General features: G+C 47.3%; 1 protein-coding gene across 2 annotated transcripts; it reads right to left on the bottom strand.

The window, feature by feature from the left end:
- Positions 1-1,672: 1,672 nt before the first annotated feature.
- Positions 1,673-10,923, bottom strand: VPS11 (VPS11 core subunit of CORVET and HOPS complexes). 2 transcript variants are annotated; one of them, XM_060160564.1, is made up of 16 exons: positions 10,725-10,923; positions 9,967-10,115; positions 9,734-9,869; positions 9,241-9,404; positions 8,407-8,654; positions 7,455-7,656; positions 6,904-7,055; positions 6,085-6,271; positions 5,245-5,391; positions 4,931-5,119; positions 4,667-4,828; positions 4,300-4,439; positions 4,009-4,211; positions 3,706-3,877; positions 3,057-3,279; positions 1,673-2,183 (listed from the first exon to the last, which is right to left on the bottom strand). In XM_060160564.1, the coding sequence occupies exons 1-16, from the start codon at positions 10,909-10,911 to the stop codon at positions 2,019-2,021; spliced, it is 2,826 nt and encodes a 941-aa protein (XP_060016547.1). In that variant the 5' UTR covers positions 10,912-10,923; the 3' UTR covers positions 1,673-2,018. The 2 variants fall into 2 exon arrangements, 1 of the variants encoding a protein (XP_060016547.1); XR_009542541.1 differs by lacking the exon at positions 1,673-2,183 and having other exon boundaries at positions 3,142-3,279; positions 3,507-3,877.
- Positions 10,924-19,263: the final 8,340 nt, after the last annotated feature.

The raw sequence follows: 19,263 nt of genomic DNA, 5'->3' as shown, positions 1-19,263 counted from the left end.
TAAACCAAAAGTAGGCGTGCCGAGAGGAAAAGATTAACCCTACAATGTGGCGTCGGAAATTAAAGGCTACTTGAGCAACTTACCATGCCCCCAGGCTGCATTCAACGTCTACAAATGAAAGAGGCCTGCTTCTGAAAGCTAGTCACCCAGAATTCCACAGCTTTATCTCCTTAGCTGTGGCACAAGCAATTAGTGAAGCTTATGTGGTGCTGCTTCTGCTACAACCCTGAAGTAGGCAACTAAAGACAAGTAACTGAAATGGGAGTGACAACACATTATTAGTGTTAGTGGGAAAAGGGCTTGTGAGTACAAGTGCTTTATCCATTAACGGTACTAATAACCACGTATTAACCACTTTCAAATAACTGGACACCTGTCATCCATACCAGCCTGAGGGCTACAAGATTCCAGCCGTGACTTATCTCTGTGTTTCAAAAGCACCTGGTATTTGACAGAGATGTTTTGCAACTGAGCTTTAAGAGATATGCAGTGGTCAACAGCCCCGAACTAGCTCTGACTTGACCACAGGACCTGGTAGTGTCCTAAAGCTACCTTTGCTTCATTACCATGCCAAGATCCCCGCCCAAGGGGGATATTTGTACTCTGCTAGGCGCAAATCCCTGCCACGTGGAAGGCTGTGATGCCCCAGCTCCGCCCCCCACCCCAAAATCTCTGCCCCTTTCCTAGAGCCCTGATGACATGTCTGCCTCCTATCCCTTAAATTCTCTTACTGCCCTCCCTTGGGGGAGAAGGTGTCTTTAGAGCATGTGCTCTCCCTTCTCCATTCCTTGATCAATGAATAGTTTCTGCTCTGCTATACCGAACACGGTGTTGTTTGACCGGAATTTGCAACTCCAGGCAAAGGACCCACTGAGGGGTCACTGACCTCTTGGGGACCAGTAACACATCCATTGATTGGCTCCTTTGACCTTCATCATAACAGCCGTACTAGAAAGATGTTGTTAATTCCTCATGTTCAGACGAAGAAACTGAGGTTCAGAGAAGGTTCAGAGTTGCCCTAAGTGAAACTAAGAATCAAGCTCAGGGCAGCTGATCCAAAGTCTGTATTCTTAGCTGCTACCAATGTAATGTACTCTATCCGTCTCTTCTAAATACTACCTAAACCACAATGTCTTAAGTTACTTCTTTTAATTAAACAACCCCATAGGAGCAATTTTCCAACGGGCAGTGTAACCCCAATTACACGCACTTAGCAACACAAACTTCAATTGACAACTTTGGAAGAGGGAACAAAATGTTTCAATAAAGCCCCTTTTATCCTGTTTATCATCTGGTACTGAATACAGAGAGACACCAACCCACCCATTATGATGGCAGGCTTTAAAGCCCAAGGCTCCCCACCATAATCTGCCTCCAGCTTGAATACTCTGTCCATACAAGAGCCACAGAGACCAGCCACACTATAGAGCAGAGTCCTTAGTCCGGGCTGCTCTTGGGGCTCAGGCCTCAGGCCTTTGCAGAGGTTCTTCAACTGAACTCTACTAGATGCCATAGGCCCCACTCATTACTGGAATGAAGTCTCGTCAACATCATCTTTAAGGAACTCTGTAGGAAGGGAAGGTGAGCTCTAGGAGAGCAGAGGGAAAGTAGTACATTTTGCACAGTTAAGAATCACCAGGAAGTCCCCAGAATAAATCCTTCAACCCCGAAATCATTATATGCTTTTATTTATAGACTCTGGGAGCCAGGACCCAAGCACAGCCTGGTGCTCTTGGATAGAGAATAAAGCCGCTATTGTCCAGACTCTGAGGTTGCTGAGGTGCCCTCCCCCTCTGGTCTGGAATGATCTACACTGCTCAAAAAGTCAACAGGACAAATGGCAGGTTGGCCGAAGAAGGAGGCAGGAAAAGAAAGTCCCCTTAAGTCCTGAGGGCTATGGCATCAGATGAGAGCAGAGTCCTGGGCATGTTTGCCTAACTCCTGTGCAATAGCCCTGTCTCTGTCCCCCTGTGTCCCTGCTGCTGGGCCTCCACCATCACACCCCTCCCACTAGCCGCTTAAGTGCCCCTCCTGGCGTGTATGAGCAAGTCCCTCTGCAGCCCAGCCTCCAGGCTCGCAGTCAGTCGGGCTGTGGGCGGGTCGGTCAGCAGAGTCAATTTGTTGAAAACACCTCGGCCAAAGTAGTCAGCAATCACAGAGAAGCTGTCGTTGGAGCACTTGAGCTGCAGGGAAAGAGAAGAGTTGCGAGTCAAAAACCCACAGGACAGGGCTTCCCTGGTGGCGCAGTGGTTGAGAGTCTGCCTGCCGATGCAGGGGACACGGGTTCGTACCCCGGTCTGGGAAGATCCCACATGCCGCGGAGCGGCTAGGCCCGTGAGCCATGGCCGCTGAGCCTGCGCGTCCAGAGCCTGTGCTCCGCAACGGGAGAGGCCACAACAGTGAGAGGCCCGCGTACCAGGAAAAAAAAAAAAAAAAAAAAAAACCCACAGGACAGGCTTCCCTGGTGGCACAGCAGTTAAGAATCCGCCTGCCAATGCAGGGGACACAGGTTCGAGCCCTGGTCTGGGAAGATCCCACATGCCTCAGAGCAACTAAGCCCATGGGCCACAACTACTGAGCCTGCGCTCTAGAGCCCGCGAGCCACAACTACTGAAGCCTGCGCGCCTAGAGCTCGTGCTCCACAACAAGAGAAGCCACGACAATGAGAAGCCCGCACACCTCAACGAAGAGTAGCCTCTGCTCAACGCAACTTAGATAAAAAGCCCGCGCACAGCAACGAAGACCTAACACAGCCAAAAATCAATCAATCAATCAAAATAAAACAGAACACCTCATTCCATCTCTTTAAAAAAATAAGAGAAGCCACTGCAATGAGAAGCCTGCGCACCGCAACAGAGTAGCCCCCGCTCGCCGCAACTAGAGAAAGCCTGCGCACAGCAACGAAGACCCGATGCAGCCAAAAATAAATAAATAAAATAGATACATTAAAGAAATAAAAAATGTTTAAAAAAAAAAACCACAGGAGGAGGAGAAAAGAACACCAGTCCCCAGCGCTCACCACCTCCCTGTGGGCGGGGGAGTCACGTCATCCCCACCTGGTGCTGGAACTGATCATGGAGATCTCGCTTCTGTTCCTGGGCCCGAATCATATCCATGACCTTGCGGTTTTCAGGGAGGCAGGTGGGGCAGTCGGCATCACTTTCTGAGTAACTCTCAAAGCAGTGCTGGTGGAAGGAGTGGCCGCAGAGAAAGTGGACTGAGGGCAACTCCAAGGCACTGTTACAGATGCTGCACTTGGTCTTCTGGAAAATCTTCGGACTACAGGCAAGGGAGACCAGAAAAGAGCAGCAGAAAGTGAGGGCAGGGCCAGGAACCATGTGGAGAGAGAAGGCAGTTGGAGGCAATGAGGAGAGAGAGGTCCCCGTTAAGAACTACGAGGCCCTGCTCTTCTTACCACCTAAAGCGGGTCACAGGAGGACCCCACGCTGGGCCTGCAGGGAGTCTCAGCACCCTCCCAGCAGGTCCATCCAACCCAAGATAAGTACCTGCTACAAGACAATATCCTCCAAAGCCCAATAAATCACGTTCTACGTAGTAAGTCATTCTTTGGAATTCCTCCATCAAAACAGATCTTCAAGAATGAAATGCTCAAACACACTCCATACAATCCTGTCTTTGAAAAATGACACCCTGTGAAGAACAGTGTTATCCCCGGACGCCTCCACAGTTCTGGATGCCAAGTACCTCGCCTTCAGCTCCTGGATCTCCTGGCGGATACGGGTGGTCTCCTCTCGGTAGCGCCGCACCCGGAGCTCATCCTGCGCAATCTGCTGGCTCTGCTTCTGCAGTTTTTGGACTAGGTAGTCCCGGATGACAGACAGGGTGGCCGTGGAGTTGTGGGCCAGGGTCTGCACCACTGAGATGGGGGTCCGGGAGGAAACAAGACCATGAACGAAGCAGCCCTCTGGATAGAACGGAAGGGCCCCTGCCCCAGAGCCCGACTGCTGGCAGCCTGCACCCAGCCGCCCGCCCTGTCCTCCGGAGTACCTAGGAGAGGCGGCATGAGGTTCTTGCCCTCGATGTGCTTAAGCACGGCCGCCACGTACTGCTTGCAGTCCTCCTCCTTGCGGGCGAAGTAGCTGAGCGCCTGTTCCCACAGGGAGGGCTCCTGCTCCCCGTGGCGCTCGCACACGGCGAGCACCTGCCGGTACTGCTCGTGCTGCATGTGATAGTGCATGATCTGCTGGAACCTGCGGCCGGGCAAGGTGCACATCAGCAGCTGTCCCCCACAAGTGGCTCGGCTGCGTTCCCCTTCCCTGAGATTCCCCAGACTCTTACAGTTTCCCCTGCTCATAGAGGTAAAGGACTCCATCCTGGAAGTCGTGCATCTGGCAGAGGACCAGGGCTTTGTCAAAGACGTCACAGAAGCGGCCACTCTTCAGTAGGGAGATGGCCTCTGCGTGAAGCTTCTCTTTGACCTAAAAGAGGAGGGTAGAGCTGCTGGGCATCAGGGAAAAACGACAAGGCCTCTCAGGACCAGGCAAGTCAACTATCTCTTCCCCTCAGTCCCATCTCCTCTTCACGGGGGACCATTTAGCGCCCAAGGGTGAGGTGTTATTGGTCTAAAGAAAGCAGCAAGAGGCAACCAGGGAAGAAATAGAAGCAGTTTCTCTCCAGCGCCTCTGGCCACTTTGCCAGGTCTCACCTGCGGCTCCTCCTCGTGAGCCCAGTTCTGGAGTCGCAGCTCAAGGAGCGTGTCATAGATGCCCTGCGGGGAGTCAGGCTGCACCTCACTCATGTGCTCTAGGAAAGCTTTCAGCTCCCGCGGGTTGTTGGCAAAGATGGGGATGAACTCCTCTGAGTTGGCCTAGGACGGCAAGGGAGGAGAGGTGGCCGAGTGAGCGGGCTCGGTACTTGGGCTGCTAAGGGGATCCCTGCTGTCCAAAAGCCATTCTCTCTGAGGCCTCACCCTGCAGCCTGGAGCCTCCCTATCGCCTCGGCCTTCAAGGCTGGGCCGATAGTCGGTACAAAGTCCCTTCAGCAACTCGGTCGTCTGCTCTGGTATGTGGTGCATGAGGATCTTGCCGTAGCGTTTCATGTTGCTCTCTGCCTGCTCAAAAGGAAGCTTGCCGATGTATCGAAGGGCCTCCTGATAATTCTGTGGAGAGGGAAAGGGCAGAATAAGCACGTGCTCCTGCCTCACCCACCAGGAAGCACTTTCAGCATCCCAGGGATGTCCTAGAAAAAGAACAGGGTCCTGGCCGTGTCAAGAGGCTCACCTACCTTGATGTCCTCTAGCTGGATCTTCAAGTACCACTCGTGATGTGCGTGGTTCTCAGCCAAATAGAGGGCATGGGAGTAGTAGCCAGCCTGCCGGAGGACCTTGATGGCTGTCTCCACATCAAAGTGGACTTCACTCTCACTCTTTGTCTGCCGGGGAGACATTAGACAAAACCAGTCATAGAGAGGTTGTGGTTGGGGAACGGAAAGGAAATATGCATCTGATTCTAAGACCAGATTCTTAAGGCAATAAAAAAGTTGATGCTTTTTTTTTTTTTTTTTTTTTGGCAGCGCTGAGCGGCATGCAGAATCTTAGTTCCCCAACCAGGGATCGAACCTGTGCCCCCTGCAGTGGAAGCGTGGAGTCTTAACCACTGGACCACCAGAGAAGTCCTAAAGTTGATGCTTTTAAAGCACTGTTATCCTGCCTCTCCAAAAGTCTTCCTCTGCCTCTACTATTAGAGGGACTCGTCTGGGAACACAGGGCTTCCCTGGGCTTAGATACCATGAGAAGTTCTGGCATCAAAAAACAAGAGGGGTGGGAATTCCCTGGCGGTCCAGTAGTTAGGACTCTGCGCTTCCACTGCTGAGGGTCCGGGTTTGATCCCTGGTGGGGGAACTGAGATCTGGCAAGCCACGCAGCACAGCCGAAAAGAAAAAAAAAAAAACCAAGAGCGAAAACAGGAGAAAACTCGCAAAAAAGGCTATTCCTCTTCCTAGTTTATAGACCAGAGGACTCTGGTCCCCAAATAAGGTCAGCTCTTCCCTGTCTCTGCAGCCCTGGTGGAGCCCCTCATGCTCAGTGGGGCCCTCACGGAATCCCCCGCCAACACCACCCTGCACCTTGATGAATTCCTCCAGCTTCGAGCTGTCCTTGAGCTTTGTGTAGCAGTTGAGCAGTAGGGTGGTGTGGTCGGCATTGGCCAGGGACTGCCGGTGCAGGGTCTGCAGGTAAGCCGTCAGGTTGTGGATGCGCTGGGCGTCCAGGAACTTGCGGATCACATACGATGGCTCCAACTTTCCAATGGTTCTAGGGAGACATATGCATCAAATAGCATTGGGGTCAGTGTACTTCTCAAACTTTCATGTGCATAGGAATCACTTGAAGATCTTCTTAAAATGCAAATTCTGTTTCAGCACGTCTGGAGTAAGGCCTGAGATTCTGCAATTCTAACAAAATCCCAGGCAATGTCGATTCTACTAGACCATGGACCACATGAGTAGCAAGGCTCCAGAGCACTGTTTCTTAAACTTGGGTGAAAACAGGAATTCGAGAGAGGTTGGGAAAGAGGCTAGACAGGTTCTTAAGACCCCTTATTAATTTAAGAATTAGTATTGAGGGAAGAAAGTGTGGAAGCAAGAGATGAATAGCCTTTTCCCTTTAAAGAATCTTATCAAAATGAGTATTAACGAAGGTCAAGTCAACATCTAAAATAACAGATACTCATCAGCTCAACTGCATGCTGGTCATGTAATATTTGACCCAAAACATTCCCTTTCCAATAAGGTATACTGTCTTCTCACTTGAGGCATCACAGTTTCTGGAGGAAAAAAAGACGGTTCACAGTGGAGTCCACCCTCCTTCCCCAAGTGCAGGTTTTAGCCTATCTGGCTGCCTGTCCCTGCATTCACAGCTATATCCTAAAGCGCCTCCAGACTGACCTGATATACTGCTGGACAGCCCCATCATGGTTGCCCTTGCTGTAGAGATGGTCCCCATACTGCATGAAGATCTGGGCCAACCCATCGCTGTCCAGATGCTGGCTCTTGGCCAGATTAATCGCCATCTCGAATAGGTTCTTCTTAAACAGCATCTGGAAGGGAAGAGAGATTAGAAAACTGGAAGAAGCAGTCCTGAGAAGACACCTTCCCAGAATGCACCCACAACACACAAGGCAGACAGTTGTGAAGCCCCGATCAGCCTAGGTCTTAGACAGGGTGAGACCTCTCAGATACCCCCAAGACCAACATCAGCTCGCCTCACAAGGTTCTCTACAGGCAGGAAGAGTGGACCCTGAGAGTGGGCTCAGGCTCCCAGCCACTACTTCCCTCTAAGGCCTCATCCCAGGCCACTGGCCTTGTAATCCTACCCTAAGGGAGCTGAGTAAGTGACCCAAAGGGAAGGAAACACCCTGGCCAAGGGACTTGGGGAGCCTGTTCCTAGAGCTGCATCTGGGTGCCCACGGCCTGCTCTGGGAATCTGGTGGCCTTGCCTCCAGTTTGGTCTGTGTGTCCTTCTCCTGCAGTGCGTGGACCCGCCCATCCCGCGTCAGCACGTACAGGGAGCCCCACTCAGCAAGCACATCTACTACATCCTCAAAGACGGTGCTATAGGCTATGAACTTGTTGCACAGGTCATAGATGTTGAGAATCTGCTTGTCGGAGCTCTGGGAGTCCCTGCTGGTAAACTCTGACCTGTGTGGGAAAGAAAAAGACCCAGATATTTGTACCACCTCTGTCTCAGCTCCTCTCGATTTCCTTTCCAATACAACTTTGGTGCTGCCCATTCCACCCAGAACAAGACACCGCTTTGGCCCCTCTAGCAGCTCATCCTGTAACATTTAGCATGGTGCTAGCAGTTGTAGGAAGAGAACATATAGACCTGGTCTTACCCTTTAGGATCCTATAATTAATACAGGCAACAGATTGAAAAATTAACTACATCCAGTCCAACATCCATTATTTAACAAATAATTAGTGCCTGGTGTATGTAGGCCACTGAGCTTAGTACTGAATGAAAACTAACATCTGACAAGGATCACTTGCATCACGCTGAAGACCCCATCGCCCTTTCTGGTGGCTCAGAGAGAAAAACGCCCTGTCTTGCATCTGCCAGAACTTTCCAATTTCTCCACTACTCAGTCCCTTGTTCCTCTACCCAATTCATTTTGACCAAGGAGTAAAAATCCCAATACCGGGTCCCAAATTCCCTGGAGCATTCTAGCGCATCAGGGCTGCTCAGCAAATGTCTGCAGCAAAATCACACTTTTCAGCAAAAAAAAAAAAAAAAAAAAAAAAAACATTATAACCGATCTAGGTGTAAGCACAATCTACCTAAAACCAAATAGGAGATTGATGGGATCCAGGCATTAGGAGTTTAAAATCAGGTTAATTCTGGGGAACAAGTTCAGCCCTCTCCCTTTTGCTTCTCCGTGGAGTCCTTACTTGGGAGAAACCTTCCGGTCACGGGAGACAATGACAAGGTAGCCTCTAAACCAGTGAGCAATGAGTTTATGGCCCTCAAAGGCGAAGCAGGGCCCCCGTTCATCAGGCTGGTATAAGTAGACACATTCATCCCCTGCCACTATGAACTGCAGGTCCTGAGAAGGGTCGCTTAGGGCTGAGCAGCGCAGGCCACAACCGTGGGTGTCCAACTCCACACGAGGGTAGTCCTTTCCAGAAACTATGTAGGACTGCAGGAAGTAAGAGAGGGGTTAACAGGCTCCCTTTGAGGAGGAGGCATCTAAGCCTTCCCAAAGGTATCTCCACCTCCACACTGGCTCTCTCTTCTTAATTCTTAGCACCCTAAGACTTTCCCTGGCTGCTTGCCATCTCCATTAACCACCACCCATCTATTAAATATATAAGCAGAGAGTACATTTCTTTCCTCTGTATTTACTATCACTACTTACTACAGGTATTTAGCAAGTAAGAGAATTTTACCGCTTTATGCAAAAACCATTGCTGAAACAAAACTATTCCTGAGACTAAGCTGTTATAAATTAGGAGCACAGAAACCAGAGAAGTAAAGCAACTTGTCCAGTGTCTCTTAAGTTAATTAGAAGAAAAACTTAGGTCTTTTACTACAAGATCAAGAGTTCCTAGCTCTAACTCTTCCCAGTCTCCTAAGGGAGGAAATAAAATATTAAGCTGGGCAAATGATTCAAGGTTGTATGATGAAAACTGCAGGAATTCTACCTGTCAGTTCCCTACCTTAGCCCTCTGAGCAACGTTAAAGCCTTTCCTGCCTGCCCGTAACAGTGGAGGCCCTGGTCATACCTGAACATTCTCAGTTGTCACAACAAACAAGTGAGTGGTCTTTCCTGCTTGGCGAAAGGCCAGTCCGGTAACAGGATAGTTGCCCTTGTGCAAAATCTGGGTCTTGCTATGCCGGTCCCGAGTGATGTCCCCTTTGTTCAGTGTAACACTGCCATCTGTGAAACCTGCAAGAGAGCAAGAAATAGCATTTTATTGAGGCTGAATAGATCAGGAAGAACAGAAGGGGGAAAAGACCACTTGAGTCACTTGTCAGAAGTGACACTCTTTCTCCTGCTACCCAACTTCTCCAGTGGTTACCATGAAGATCAGGACTCAGTGACTCATTTTCAAAGAACAAAACTAAATGCTTTCCCATCCAAAACTTTAAAATCTCAAGTGCATCAGTTCAGTACAAAATGGTCTCATGAAAACAGTGAAGATGAACTGCAGAAGCAACTCTGAAGAAAATCTATAAAGAATCATGGGGTGTTAGCTTTGCCTTCTTTCTGCTTACCGATGGCCATAAAGTTGAGATTTTCATGGACAGTCAAACAAGATACAACAGTCGGCTCTGCCCCTGGGATGGCAGGGAAGATTCGAGTGCAGAGTGGATTGCCACCATCTCTCTTCTCCAGGTTCCAGATCTTTACCTGTGGACATACCTCAGATGTGTGAATGCTAGTCACGCGCCAACAAACAGCCACTCTCAGGCTACTGGGTCTTTCCCATTTCCTTTATAGGACTCACCAGGGGGTTGATCCCCTCTTCATCCTCACCAACAGATGCCAGAATGTTGTGCTGCTTCAACTGGTACAGGTGTGTCACCCGTAGTTTGTAAGCCTGGAACCCGGTAAGCTGTAGGGAGCGGGGCAAGAACCATATCTGGCCTTCCATGTGTGCAGAGTAGTCAAGGAGCCTCCTTTCCAAGGAGAGATACTTATATCTAGGGCAGAACCCAAATAACAACTAACATACATACAACTCTTTATATTTTTCAAGGGTTTTTCCACAGATTATCTTCTGGGAACTCCCCATCTTAAAAAGATTAGAAAAGAAAGGCCCGAGTTTAGTGGCAGCATTATGAAAAACAAAGCAGCAAACTCATGGTCTCATTTAACTCCTCCCCCACAATACTGGGCTGGGGAGATGACACCTCACATATTCATCTTTTAAAGCCAACTTGCATCCGTTCTTTTCATCGATCTTAAAAGTAAACAAAAACAATAAAAAAAAACCTTGCCGAATTGTTATTTTACGCCCCTTTTGCAGATAAGGAAATTGAAGCCCAGAGAGGTTAAATGACTCGCCCAGGATTGTTCGCTCAGTTGGCAACAAGTTAGAGAACGGACTTCCTCCTTTCTTCCCTCGGACCACAGAAGGAGCACTGGGCGCCCATCTAAAGGAAAGTGGCACGTAACACGAACCCCTCTGACGGACAGATTTCATCCCAGCTGTATCTCTTCAGGGATTCGGGGAGGGAAGAGGCAGCTCCAGAGGAAGGATATCTCCAAAGACTAGGCTCCCTCGGCCTGAGTCGCAGACAGTGATGCCAGGAGGGAGGCAAAGGAACTTGGAAGCAGAGGGTCCAGAAGCAGGCGCAGCCCCGGGAGCAGCCCCATCATTGCCCAGTGGCTCCTTCACCAGCTCCTTGTCGAAGAAAACGAAGCGCCGCCACTGCAGGTAGGCCGCCATCTTGGCCGAAGGCCCCCGCCTCCGGTAGAGAGGTCACGTGAGAGGGGCCGGCGGATCACGTGACCCGGCCGCTTCCTGGAGCCTGGGTGCACAGGCGCTCTCCAGTCTCCTTGACAGCTTCCCCCTGCAGGGAGAGTGCGCGCCGCCGCTTGAGGCAGTGTCCGCAGCCCGCCGCTCGCTCCGCGTTTTGCGGCTTTGCCGGCTCTGTAAGTGCACTGGCTGAAATGCTTGTTAAGAGCTAGACCTTCACCTCTTTGAGCATCAGTTTCCTCCTTTATTAAATTCGCAGGCAATGAGGGATCAAGATGAGGATCAAGTGTCACGCGGTTTGTGAATTGTAACCCGCTGTGCCTAGGTGAATTACCTTCTGCCGTCATAGGATTGTTTTGAGGCCTAAATGAACCCGTGTATGTGAAACTGGTTTTTCGGCAATAGAAGAAGAGAATTAAAGTTAGAGGTGTGTGTCTGCCACCAGATACGGATTGTGAACTATAGTCAGTGTCTTATATTCGTTGTTGTGTCCCTCTGTCTGAGCGCATGGCATGTAATGGGCACCTAAAACATGTTTCTTAAGGAAGCTGGGAAATACTGATGGGGCAGGAATTCCAAGAACCTGGGTTTTCTCTCATTGCCACAGTGGCAGGGTATGGCACGTAAGCAGAGCACAGCAAAGAGCCTTGAAGCCGCAGCTCTGAGCACTGAGTGATTTAACGAGTGGTGTCTAAGACGCTTCATGGTACCCACCAGTCCCAACTCGGGCTAAACCAACTGTCCACGTGGAAAACTGCAGGTGTACTGTTTGTGTGCCACAGGAATCTACAAACAGGAGGGACACAGAGTCATTTGAGATAGTATGCATATGAAAAAGTGGCCATGTGGTTAGTATTTGTGAAGTTCATTTTTGCAGCCTTGCGCCCCACAGCTTTTTGTTTTCAGAACACTTTACTCTTTATTCCTTCCCCGGAGTTCCCAAAGAGTAGGGCCTGTATCTTGGTTATCAGGAACCAGGTCTAACAGAGCCTGGTAGATACTCCATGTTCGGTTGAAGCAATGAATGTGGATGATTTTCCTCTTATCACCTCCTCTCCTTGGTCGTGTTGACGGGAAAGGTAGTGTCCATTTGTCTAAAGAAATAAATGAGGGGAAGGCACACAGATTGCCTGATTTCCAGCCCAGATCTCTTTCTTCCTTGTCACACAGGTATTGGAACTAGTTCAGGATCTCAATCCGCGGGCAGAAGCACAAATGGGGAGTAGATGGGACCAGCTTTCACCTGCTGAGCGTATTCTGTACTATTCATTAGAATTTTTAGATCGTATGTTATGTCAGTTGTTAAGACTATGGATAACATGTTAAAGGAAGCAGAGATGTGAACAGCAGACTGGCATCTTTGTTGCTGATGTGCGTGCTCCCCCTACTGTCCAATGGTAGAGGCTCAGCATCTTCCTTTGATGTCTGAACCTGGTAAGGACCATGCGCGCTGGATCTTCTTGTTGATGGGGGTACGCAGGCAGATAACTGGCCCCCCACAGGACCCATGGCACCTCTTCAGACTTGCTGCCTTCCTTCCTTTCCTCTTTTTGACCAACTCGTGTTCACTACTAACTGTTCCTGGCATTGTACTAAATACCCAGAATATATACATGAAAAAGACATGGTTCTTGCTCTTCAGGGAGTTTGACCACCACCATAGGGGACAAACAGGACTGACAGTATCCAGCCCTTAATTTCTTTTTTATAATTGGAGTATAGTTGATTTACAGTGTTTCAGGTGTATGGCAAGGTGATTCAGCATATACATATATCTTTTTCAGATTCTTTTCCATTATAGTTATTGAATATAGTTCCCCGTGCTATACAGTAGGTCCTTGCTGTTTATCTATTTTATATATAGTAGTGTGTATCTATTAGCTCCAAATTCCCAATTTATCCCTCCCCCCTTTTCCCCTTTGGTAACCATGTTTTTTTTCTATGTCTGTGAGTCTATTTCTGTTTTGTAAATAAGTTCATTTGTATCTTTTTTTAGATTCCACATATAAATGATATCATATGATATTTATCTTTCTCTGATTTACTTCACTTAGTATGATAATCTAGGTCCATCCATGTTGCTGCAAATGGCATGATTTCATTCTTTTTTATGGCTGAGTAATATTCCTGTGTGTGTGTGTGTGTGTGTGTGTGTGTGTGTGTGTATGCCAATGGACATTGTTTTTTAATATTTATTTATTTGGCTGTGTCAGGTCTTAGTCGTGGCAGGTGCGGTCTTGCGTTGCAGCGCACAGGCTTCTCTCTAGTTGTGGCTTGCAGGCTCTAGAGTGCGTGGGCTCAGTAGTTGCGGCGCTTGGGCTTAGTTGCCCCGCAGCATGTGGGATCTTAGTTTCCCGACCAGGGATCGAACCCAGGTCCCCTGCATTGGAAGGCGATTCTTAACCACTGGGCCACCAGGGAAGTCCCTGACGATGGACATTTAGTTTGCTTCCGTGTCTTGGCTATTGTAAATAGTGCTGCTACAAACATTGGGGTGCACGTATCTTTTTGAATTAGAGTTTTCATATTTTCTGGATACCAGTCCTTAATTTCATGTAGTGAATGATACATAACAAAGTGCTTTCACTTTTCATGGATTCTTCATAGCAACCATCTGCAGAAGTATCATTATCTCTGATGAGAAACAGAGTCTCAAAGAGGTTCAGGTGATTCTCTCCGGGCAAAAAACATCAAAGTCCTTTGGAAATAAAACAAGAGTTCTTCAGTTCCCTAACCTTTAATTAAATGGTTTGCTGGGGTGTAAAGCTAGGCCACACTTGTCAGAACACACACCGGGGTTTAACTTTTAGTTATGCTTATCTGAATCCAGGAATTTCAGTATAGTGAGGAAGATAAGAAGGCTGACTACACAGAAAATGATCGAGTGTACAAATTCACTTACAGTTCTGCATACTGAGAACTGGAGTTCTGAGGAGACTAAACATGAAGAAGCAACTCAAGTCTTTAGCTTGAAATTAAAGAGATCACAACTCAGAATCAAGAATTGCCTAGCAATGCCCTTTCTTTTGCCCTTCAGCCAACTGCAGCCCATGCAGTCATTTCCACTAGAGCAAAACAGGAACACTACTTGTTCTAGCTGCAAGCTTTTATTTTCTATCATTTCCCCCCTCATCTAGCTCTCTGGGAAGAAACCATTTTTTAGACTACTGGAAAGTCTGGTTTTTTTCTCTTAGCCCCTAAAAAGGCCAGCAGCAGTTTCCACTTTAGGAACAAGAAGGTCAACCTAAAATAAACTCAGAGGTCTTACAGTATAAGAGAGTCCAGGGCTCCAAGGCTACCATGAAACAGGAGAAAGAAGCAATTAACTGATTATTGATTGTGAAAATCTAGACTACAAAAAGAGAAATTCCCCATGAACTTGGCAAAGCACTTAACCTAGCTTTTAACACTGCAATAGTGCACATCTTTTAGTTTTATTTCTCTAGACAAAAAACAAAAACAATAAAAAAAGTTAACTAATGTATATTTGGTGCTTAAGATGTCCCAAGCCCTGTGTAAAGCACTTTACTACCTTCTTTTTTTTTAAAGTTAGAGGAACCACTAAACAGGCTCTTTTTAATTAATTAATTTATTTATTTATTTGCACCGGGCCTTAGTTGCAGCGGGCAGGCTCCTTAGTTGCAGCTCCAGGGCTCCTTAGTTGCAACTCACCCACTCATAGTTGCGGCACACAGACTCCTTAGTTGTGGCACACGAACTCTTAGTTGCAGCATGCATGTGGGCTCTAGTTCCCTGACCAGGGATTGAACCTGGGCCCCCTGCATTGGGAGCGTGGAGTCTTATCCACTGTGCCACCAGGGAAGTCCCTACCACCTTCTTTAATTTTGACACCAACCCTGTGAGGCACATACCAGCATGCCTCTTTAAATGATGTCGAAACTGAGGCTCAGGAGAGCTAAACAACTTGCCTAGAATCACACAGGTAGGAAGTAGTGGGGTTCACAGACAAATCTAGGTCTGCAGACTCCAAAGCCCTGTATTCTATGGGATCAGTTTTTTTGTTTGTTTGTTTGTTTTGCAGTACGCGGGCCTCTCACCGTTGTGGCCTCTCCCGTTGCGGAGCACAGGTTCTGGACGCACAGGCTCAGCGGCCATGGCTCACGGGCCCAGCCGCTCTGCGGCACGTGGGATCCTCCCGGACCGGGGCACGAACCCGTGTCCCCTGCATCGGCAGGTGGACTCCCAACCACTGCGCCACCAGGGAAGCCCTGATCAGTTATTTTTTAAAGAGCACTCAAGTCCATAAATTTGTTCATAAGTCTGAGTCATTTTTCTATGTGATCATGAAGTCATAGAATTCAAGAACCCCAAAAGTCTTGCTTTCTCTCCTTGACACATAATAATCCCCATCTCAGTGCAAGCTGAGAAATGTTCCTAAGCCTTTGTCTCCTCATCACCCCCGCCCCCTCATCTTATTAAAACCCATAATGCCGGGACTTCCCTGGTGATCCAGTGGTTAAGAATCTGCCTCCCAATGCAGAGGACACGGGTTCAATCCCTGGTTGGGGAACTAAGATCCCATGTGCCACAGAGCACCTAAGCCTGCACGCTGTAACTACTGAGCCCACGCACCACAACTACTGAGCCCGTGCGCTCTGGAGCCCACGCGCTGCAACTAGAGAGAAGCCCCATGCCACCGCAACTACTGAGCCCATGCGCCGCAACTACAGAGCCCGTGTGCCACAACTGCAGAGCCTGCATGCCACGGAGCCCGCACGCTGCAAAGAAGAGCCCGTGCACCACAACTAAGAACCAATGCAGCCAAAATAAATAAATTAATAAATGTTAAAAAAAACTCATTATGCCAAGACTTTATTTTTTTTTCCTTTTGACCATGCCACACAGCTTGTGGGATCTTAGTAAGCGCAGAGTCCTAACTGCTGGACCACCAGGGAATTCCCACCAAGACTTTAAAAATGAATTAATATTCTAATGTTAGTAAGGATACAGGGGCTGTCATCCACTGCTGTTGGGGAGTGCATGTTGGTAAACCTTTCTGGAGGGCAATTTGGCAATATGTATCAAATGCCTAAAAACCAGAATTTAAGGCCACATTTCCACTTTTATAAATTTATTTATTTATTTATTTTTGGCTGCGTTGGGTCTTTGTTGCTGTGTGTGGGCTTTCTCTAGTTGTGTTCTCTAGTTGCGGTGAGCAGGGGCTACTCTTCATTGCGCTGCACGGGCTTCTCATAGCCATGGCTTCTCGTTGCGGAGCATGGTCTGTAGGCACGCGGGCTTCAGTAGTTGTGGCTTGCAGGCTCTAGAGCACAGTCTCAGTAGTTGTGGCTCACGGGCTTTCTTGCTCCGTGGCATGTGGGATCTTCCTGGGCCAGGGCTCGCACCCATGTCCCCTGCATTGGCAGGCGGATTCTCAACCACTGTGCCACCAGGAAGCCCTCCACTTTTAGAAATTTATCCTAGGTAGATTATAAGGCATAGAGTTACATAAAAATTTATCAATAAATGTGTCCATTGCAATTTTATAACAGCACAAAGAACATCTTAATTGTCAAATAGTAATTTTGGTAATTTTAAAATTTTATTTATTTATTTATTATTTTTGGCTGCGTTGGGTCTTCGTTGCTGCGCACAGGCTTTCTCTAGTTTTTGCGAGCAGGTGCTACTCTTCATTGTGGTGCACGGGCTTCTCATTGCAGTGACTTCTCTTGTTGCAGAGCACGGGCTCCAGGTGCGTGGGCTTCAGTAGTTGTGGCATGCAGGCTCAGTAGTTGTGGCTCGTGGCCTCTAGAGCTCAGGCTCAGTAGTTGTGGCGCACAGGCTTAGTTGCTCCGTGGCATGTGGGATCTTCCCGGACCAGGGATCGAACCCATGTACCCTGCATTGGCAGGCGGATTCTTGACCACTGTGCCACCAGGGAAGTCCTTGGTAATTAAATATTGTATTTCTCTATGCTATAATTCCATAAATATAGCTACTGAAAATTCTGGACAGAAAAAATATGACATAGGAACGTGGTAAAAGAGTGTGTATCGATTGATATACATTATAATACTATAAGTGATTTAATCTAGAAAATGGAATTGTGAGTGGTTATTTATTTTTTTTGAATTTTATTTATTTTTTGTACAGCAGGTTCTTATTAGTTATCTATTTTATACATATCAGTGTATACATGTCATTCCCAATCTACCAGTTCATCCCACCACAACCCCCTCCCCCCACCACCACTTTCCCCCCCTTGGTGTCCATACGTTTGTTCTCTACATCTGTGTCTCTATTTCTGCCCTGCAAACCGGTTCATCTGTACCGTTTTTCTAGGTTCCACATATATGCGTTAATATACGATGTTTTTTTTTCTCTTTCTGACTTACTTCACTCTGTATGACAGTCTCTAGATCCATCCACGTCTCAACAAATGACCCAATTTCGTTCCTTTTTATGGCGGAGTAATATTCCATCGTATATATGTACCACATCTTTTTTATCCATTCGTCTGTCGATGGGCATTTACGTTGCTTCCATGACCTGGCTATTGTAAATAGTGCTGCAATGAACATTGGGGTGCATGTGTCTTTCTGAATTATGGTTTTCTCTGTGTATATGCCCAGTAGTGGGATTGCTGGGCCATATGGTAATTCTATTTTTAGTTTTTTAAGGAACCTCCATACTGTTCTCCATAGTGGCTGTATCAATTTACATTCCCACCAACAGTGCAAGAGGGTTCCCTTTTCTCCACACCCTCTCCAGCACTTGTTGTTTGTAGATTTGTGTCTCCAGACAAATTTTAAGATTTTTTGTTCTAGTTCTGTGAAAAATGCCACTGGTAATTTGATAGGGATTTCATTGAATCGTAGATTGCTTTGGGTAGTAGAGTCATTTTCACGATATTGCTTCTTCCAATCCAAGAGCGTGGTATATCTCTCCATCTGTTTGTGTCATCTTTGATTTCTTTCATCAGTGTCTTATTGTTTTCTGAGTACAGGTCTTTTACCTCCTTAGGTGGGTTTATTCCTAGGTATTTTATTTTGTTTGTTGAAATGGTGAATGGGATTGTTTCTTTAATTTCTCTTTCGGATCTTTTGTTGTTAGTGTATAAGAATGCAAGAGATTTCTGTGCATTAATTTTGTATCCTGCAACTTTACCAAATTCATTGATTAGCTCTAGTAGTTTTCTGGTGGCATTTTTAGGATTCTGTATGTATAGTATCATGTCATCTGCAAACAGTGACAGTTTTACTTCTTCTTTTCCAATTTGTGTTCCTTTTATTTCTTTTGCTTCTCTGATTGCCCTGGCTAGGACTTCCAAAACTGTGTTGAATAATGGTGGTGAGAGTGGACATCCTTGTCTTGTTCCTGATCTTAGAGGAAATGCTTTCAGTTTTTCACCATTAAGAATGATGTTTGCTGTGGGTTTGTCATATATGGCCTTTATTATACTGAGGTAGGTTCCCTCTATGCCCACTTTCTGGAGAGTTTTTATCATAAATTGGTGTTGAATTTTGTCAAAAGCTTTTTCTGCATCTGTTGAGATGATCATATGGTTTTTCTCCTTCACCTTGTTAATATGGTGTATCACATTGATTGATTTACGTATATTGAAGAATCCTTGCATCCCTGGGATAAATCCCATTTGATCATGGTGTATGATCCTTTTAATGTGTTGTTGGATTCTGTTTGCTAGTATTTTGTTGAGGATTTTTGCTTCTGTGTTCATCAGTGATATTGGCCTGTAGTTTTCTTTTTTTGTGACATCTTTGTCTGGTTTTGGTATCAGGGTGATGGTGGCCTCATAGAATGAGTTTGGGAGTGTTCCTTCCTCTGCCATTTTTTGGAAGAGTTTGAGAAGGATGGGTGTTAGCGCTTCTCTAAATGTTTGATAGAATTCACCTGTGAAGACATCTGGTCCTGGACTTTTGTTTGTTGGAAGATTTTTTTTTTTTTTTTTTTGCGGTACGTGGGCCTCTCACTGTTGTGGTCTCTCCCGTTGCAGAGCACAGGCTCCAGACGCACAGGCTCAGCGGCCATGGCTCACGGGCACAGCCGCTCCACCGGCATGTGGGATCTTCCCGGACCGGGGCGTGAAGCTGTGTCCTCTGCATCGGCAAGCGGACTCTCAACCACTGCGCCACCAGGGAAGCCCTGTTGGAAGATTTTTAATCACAGTTTCAATTTCATTCCTTGTGATTGGTCTGTTCATATTTTCTATTTCTTCCTGGTTCAGTCTTGGAAGGTTATACTTTCCTACGAATTTTTCCATTTCTTCCAGGTTGTCCATTTTATTGGCATAGAGGTGCCTGTAGTAGTCTCTTAGGATGCTTTGTATATCTGCGGTGTCTG

Source organism: Lagenorhynchus albirostris, chromosome 9, assembly GCF_949774975.1.
Source record: "Lagenorhynchus albirostris chromosome 9, mLagAlb1.1, whole genome shotgun sequence".
NCBI classification, from domain to species: domain Eukaryota; kingdom Metazoa; phylum Chordata; class Mammalia; order Artiodactyla; family Delphinidae; genus Lagenorhynchus; species Lagenorhynchus albirostris.
The sequence above is the reverse complement of the archived record's forward strand: the minus strand, read 5'-3'. Positions and strand labels throughout refer to the sequence as shown.

Excerpts from the sequence above, each read along its gene's own strand:
- VPS11 (XM_060160564.1), bottom strand. The coding sequence starts at position 10,911 with ATGGCGGCCTACCTGCAGTGGCGGCGCTTCGTTTTCTTCGACAAGGAG. Across the intron at positions 10,116-10,724 it reads AGGGAGCCTAGTCTTTGGAG|ACATGGAAGGCCAGATATGG; the intron begins ATATCCTTCCTC and ends ACTACTCTGCAC. Across the intron at positions 9,405-9,733 it reads TCTCAACTTTATGGCCATCG|GTTTCACAGATGGCAGTGTT; the intron begins GTAAGCAGAAAG and ends GCTCTCTTGCAG.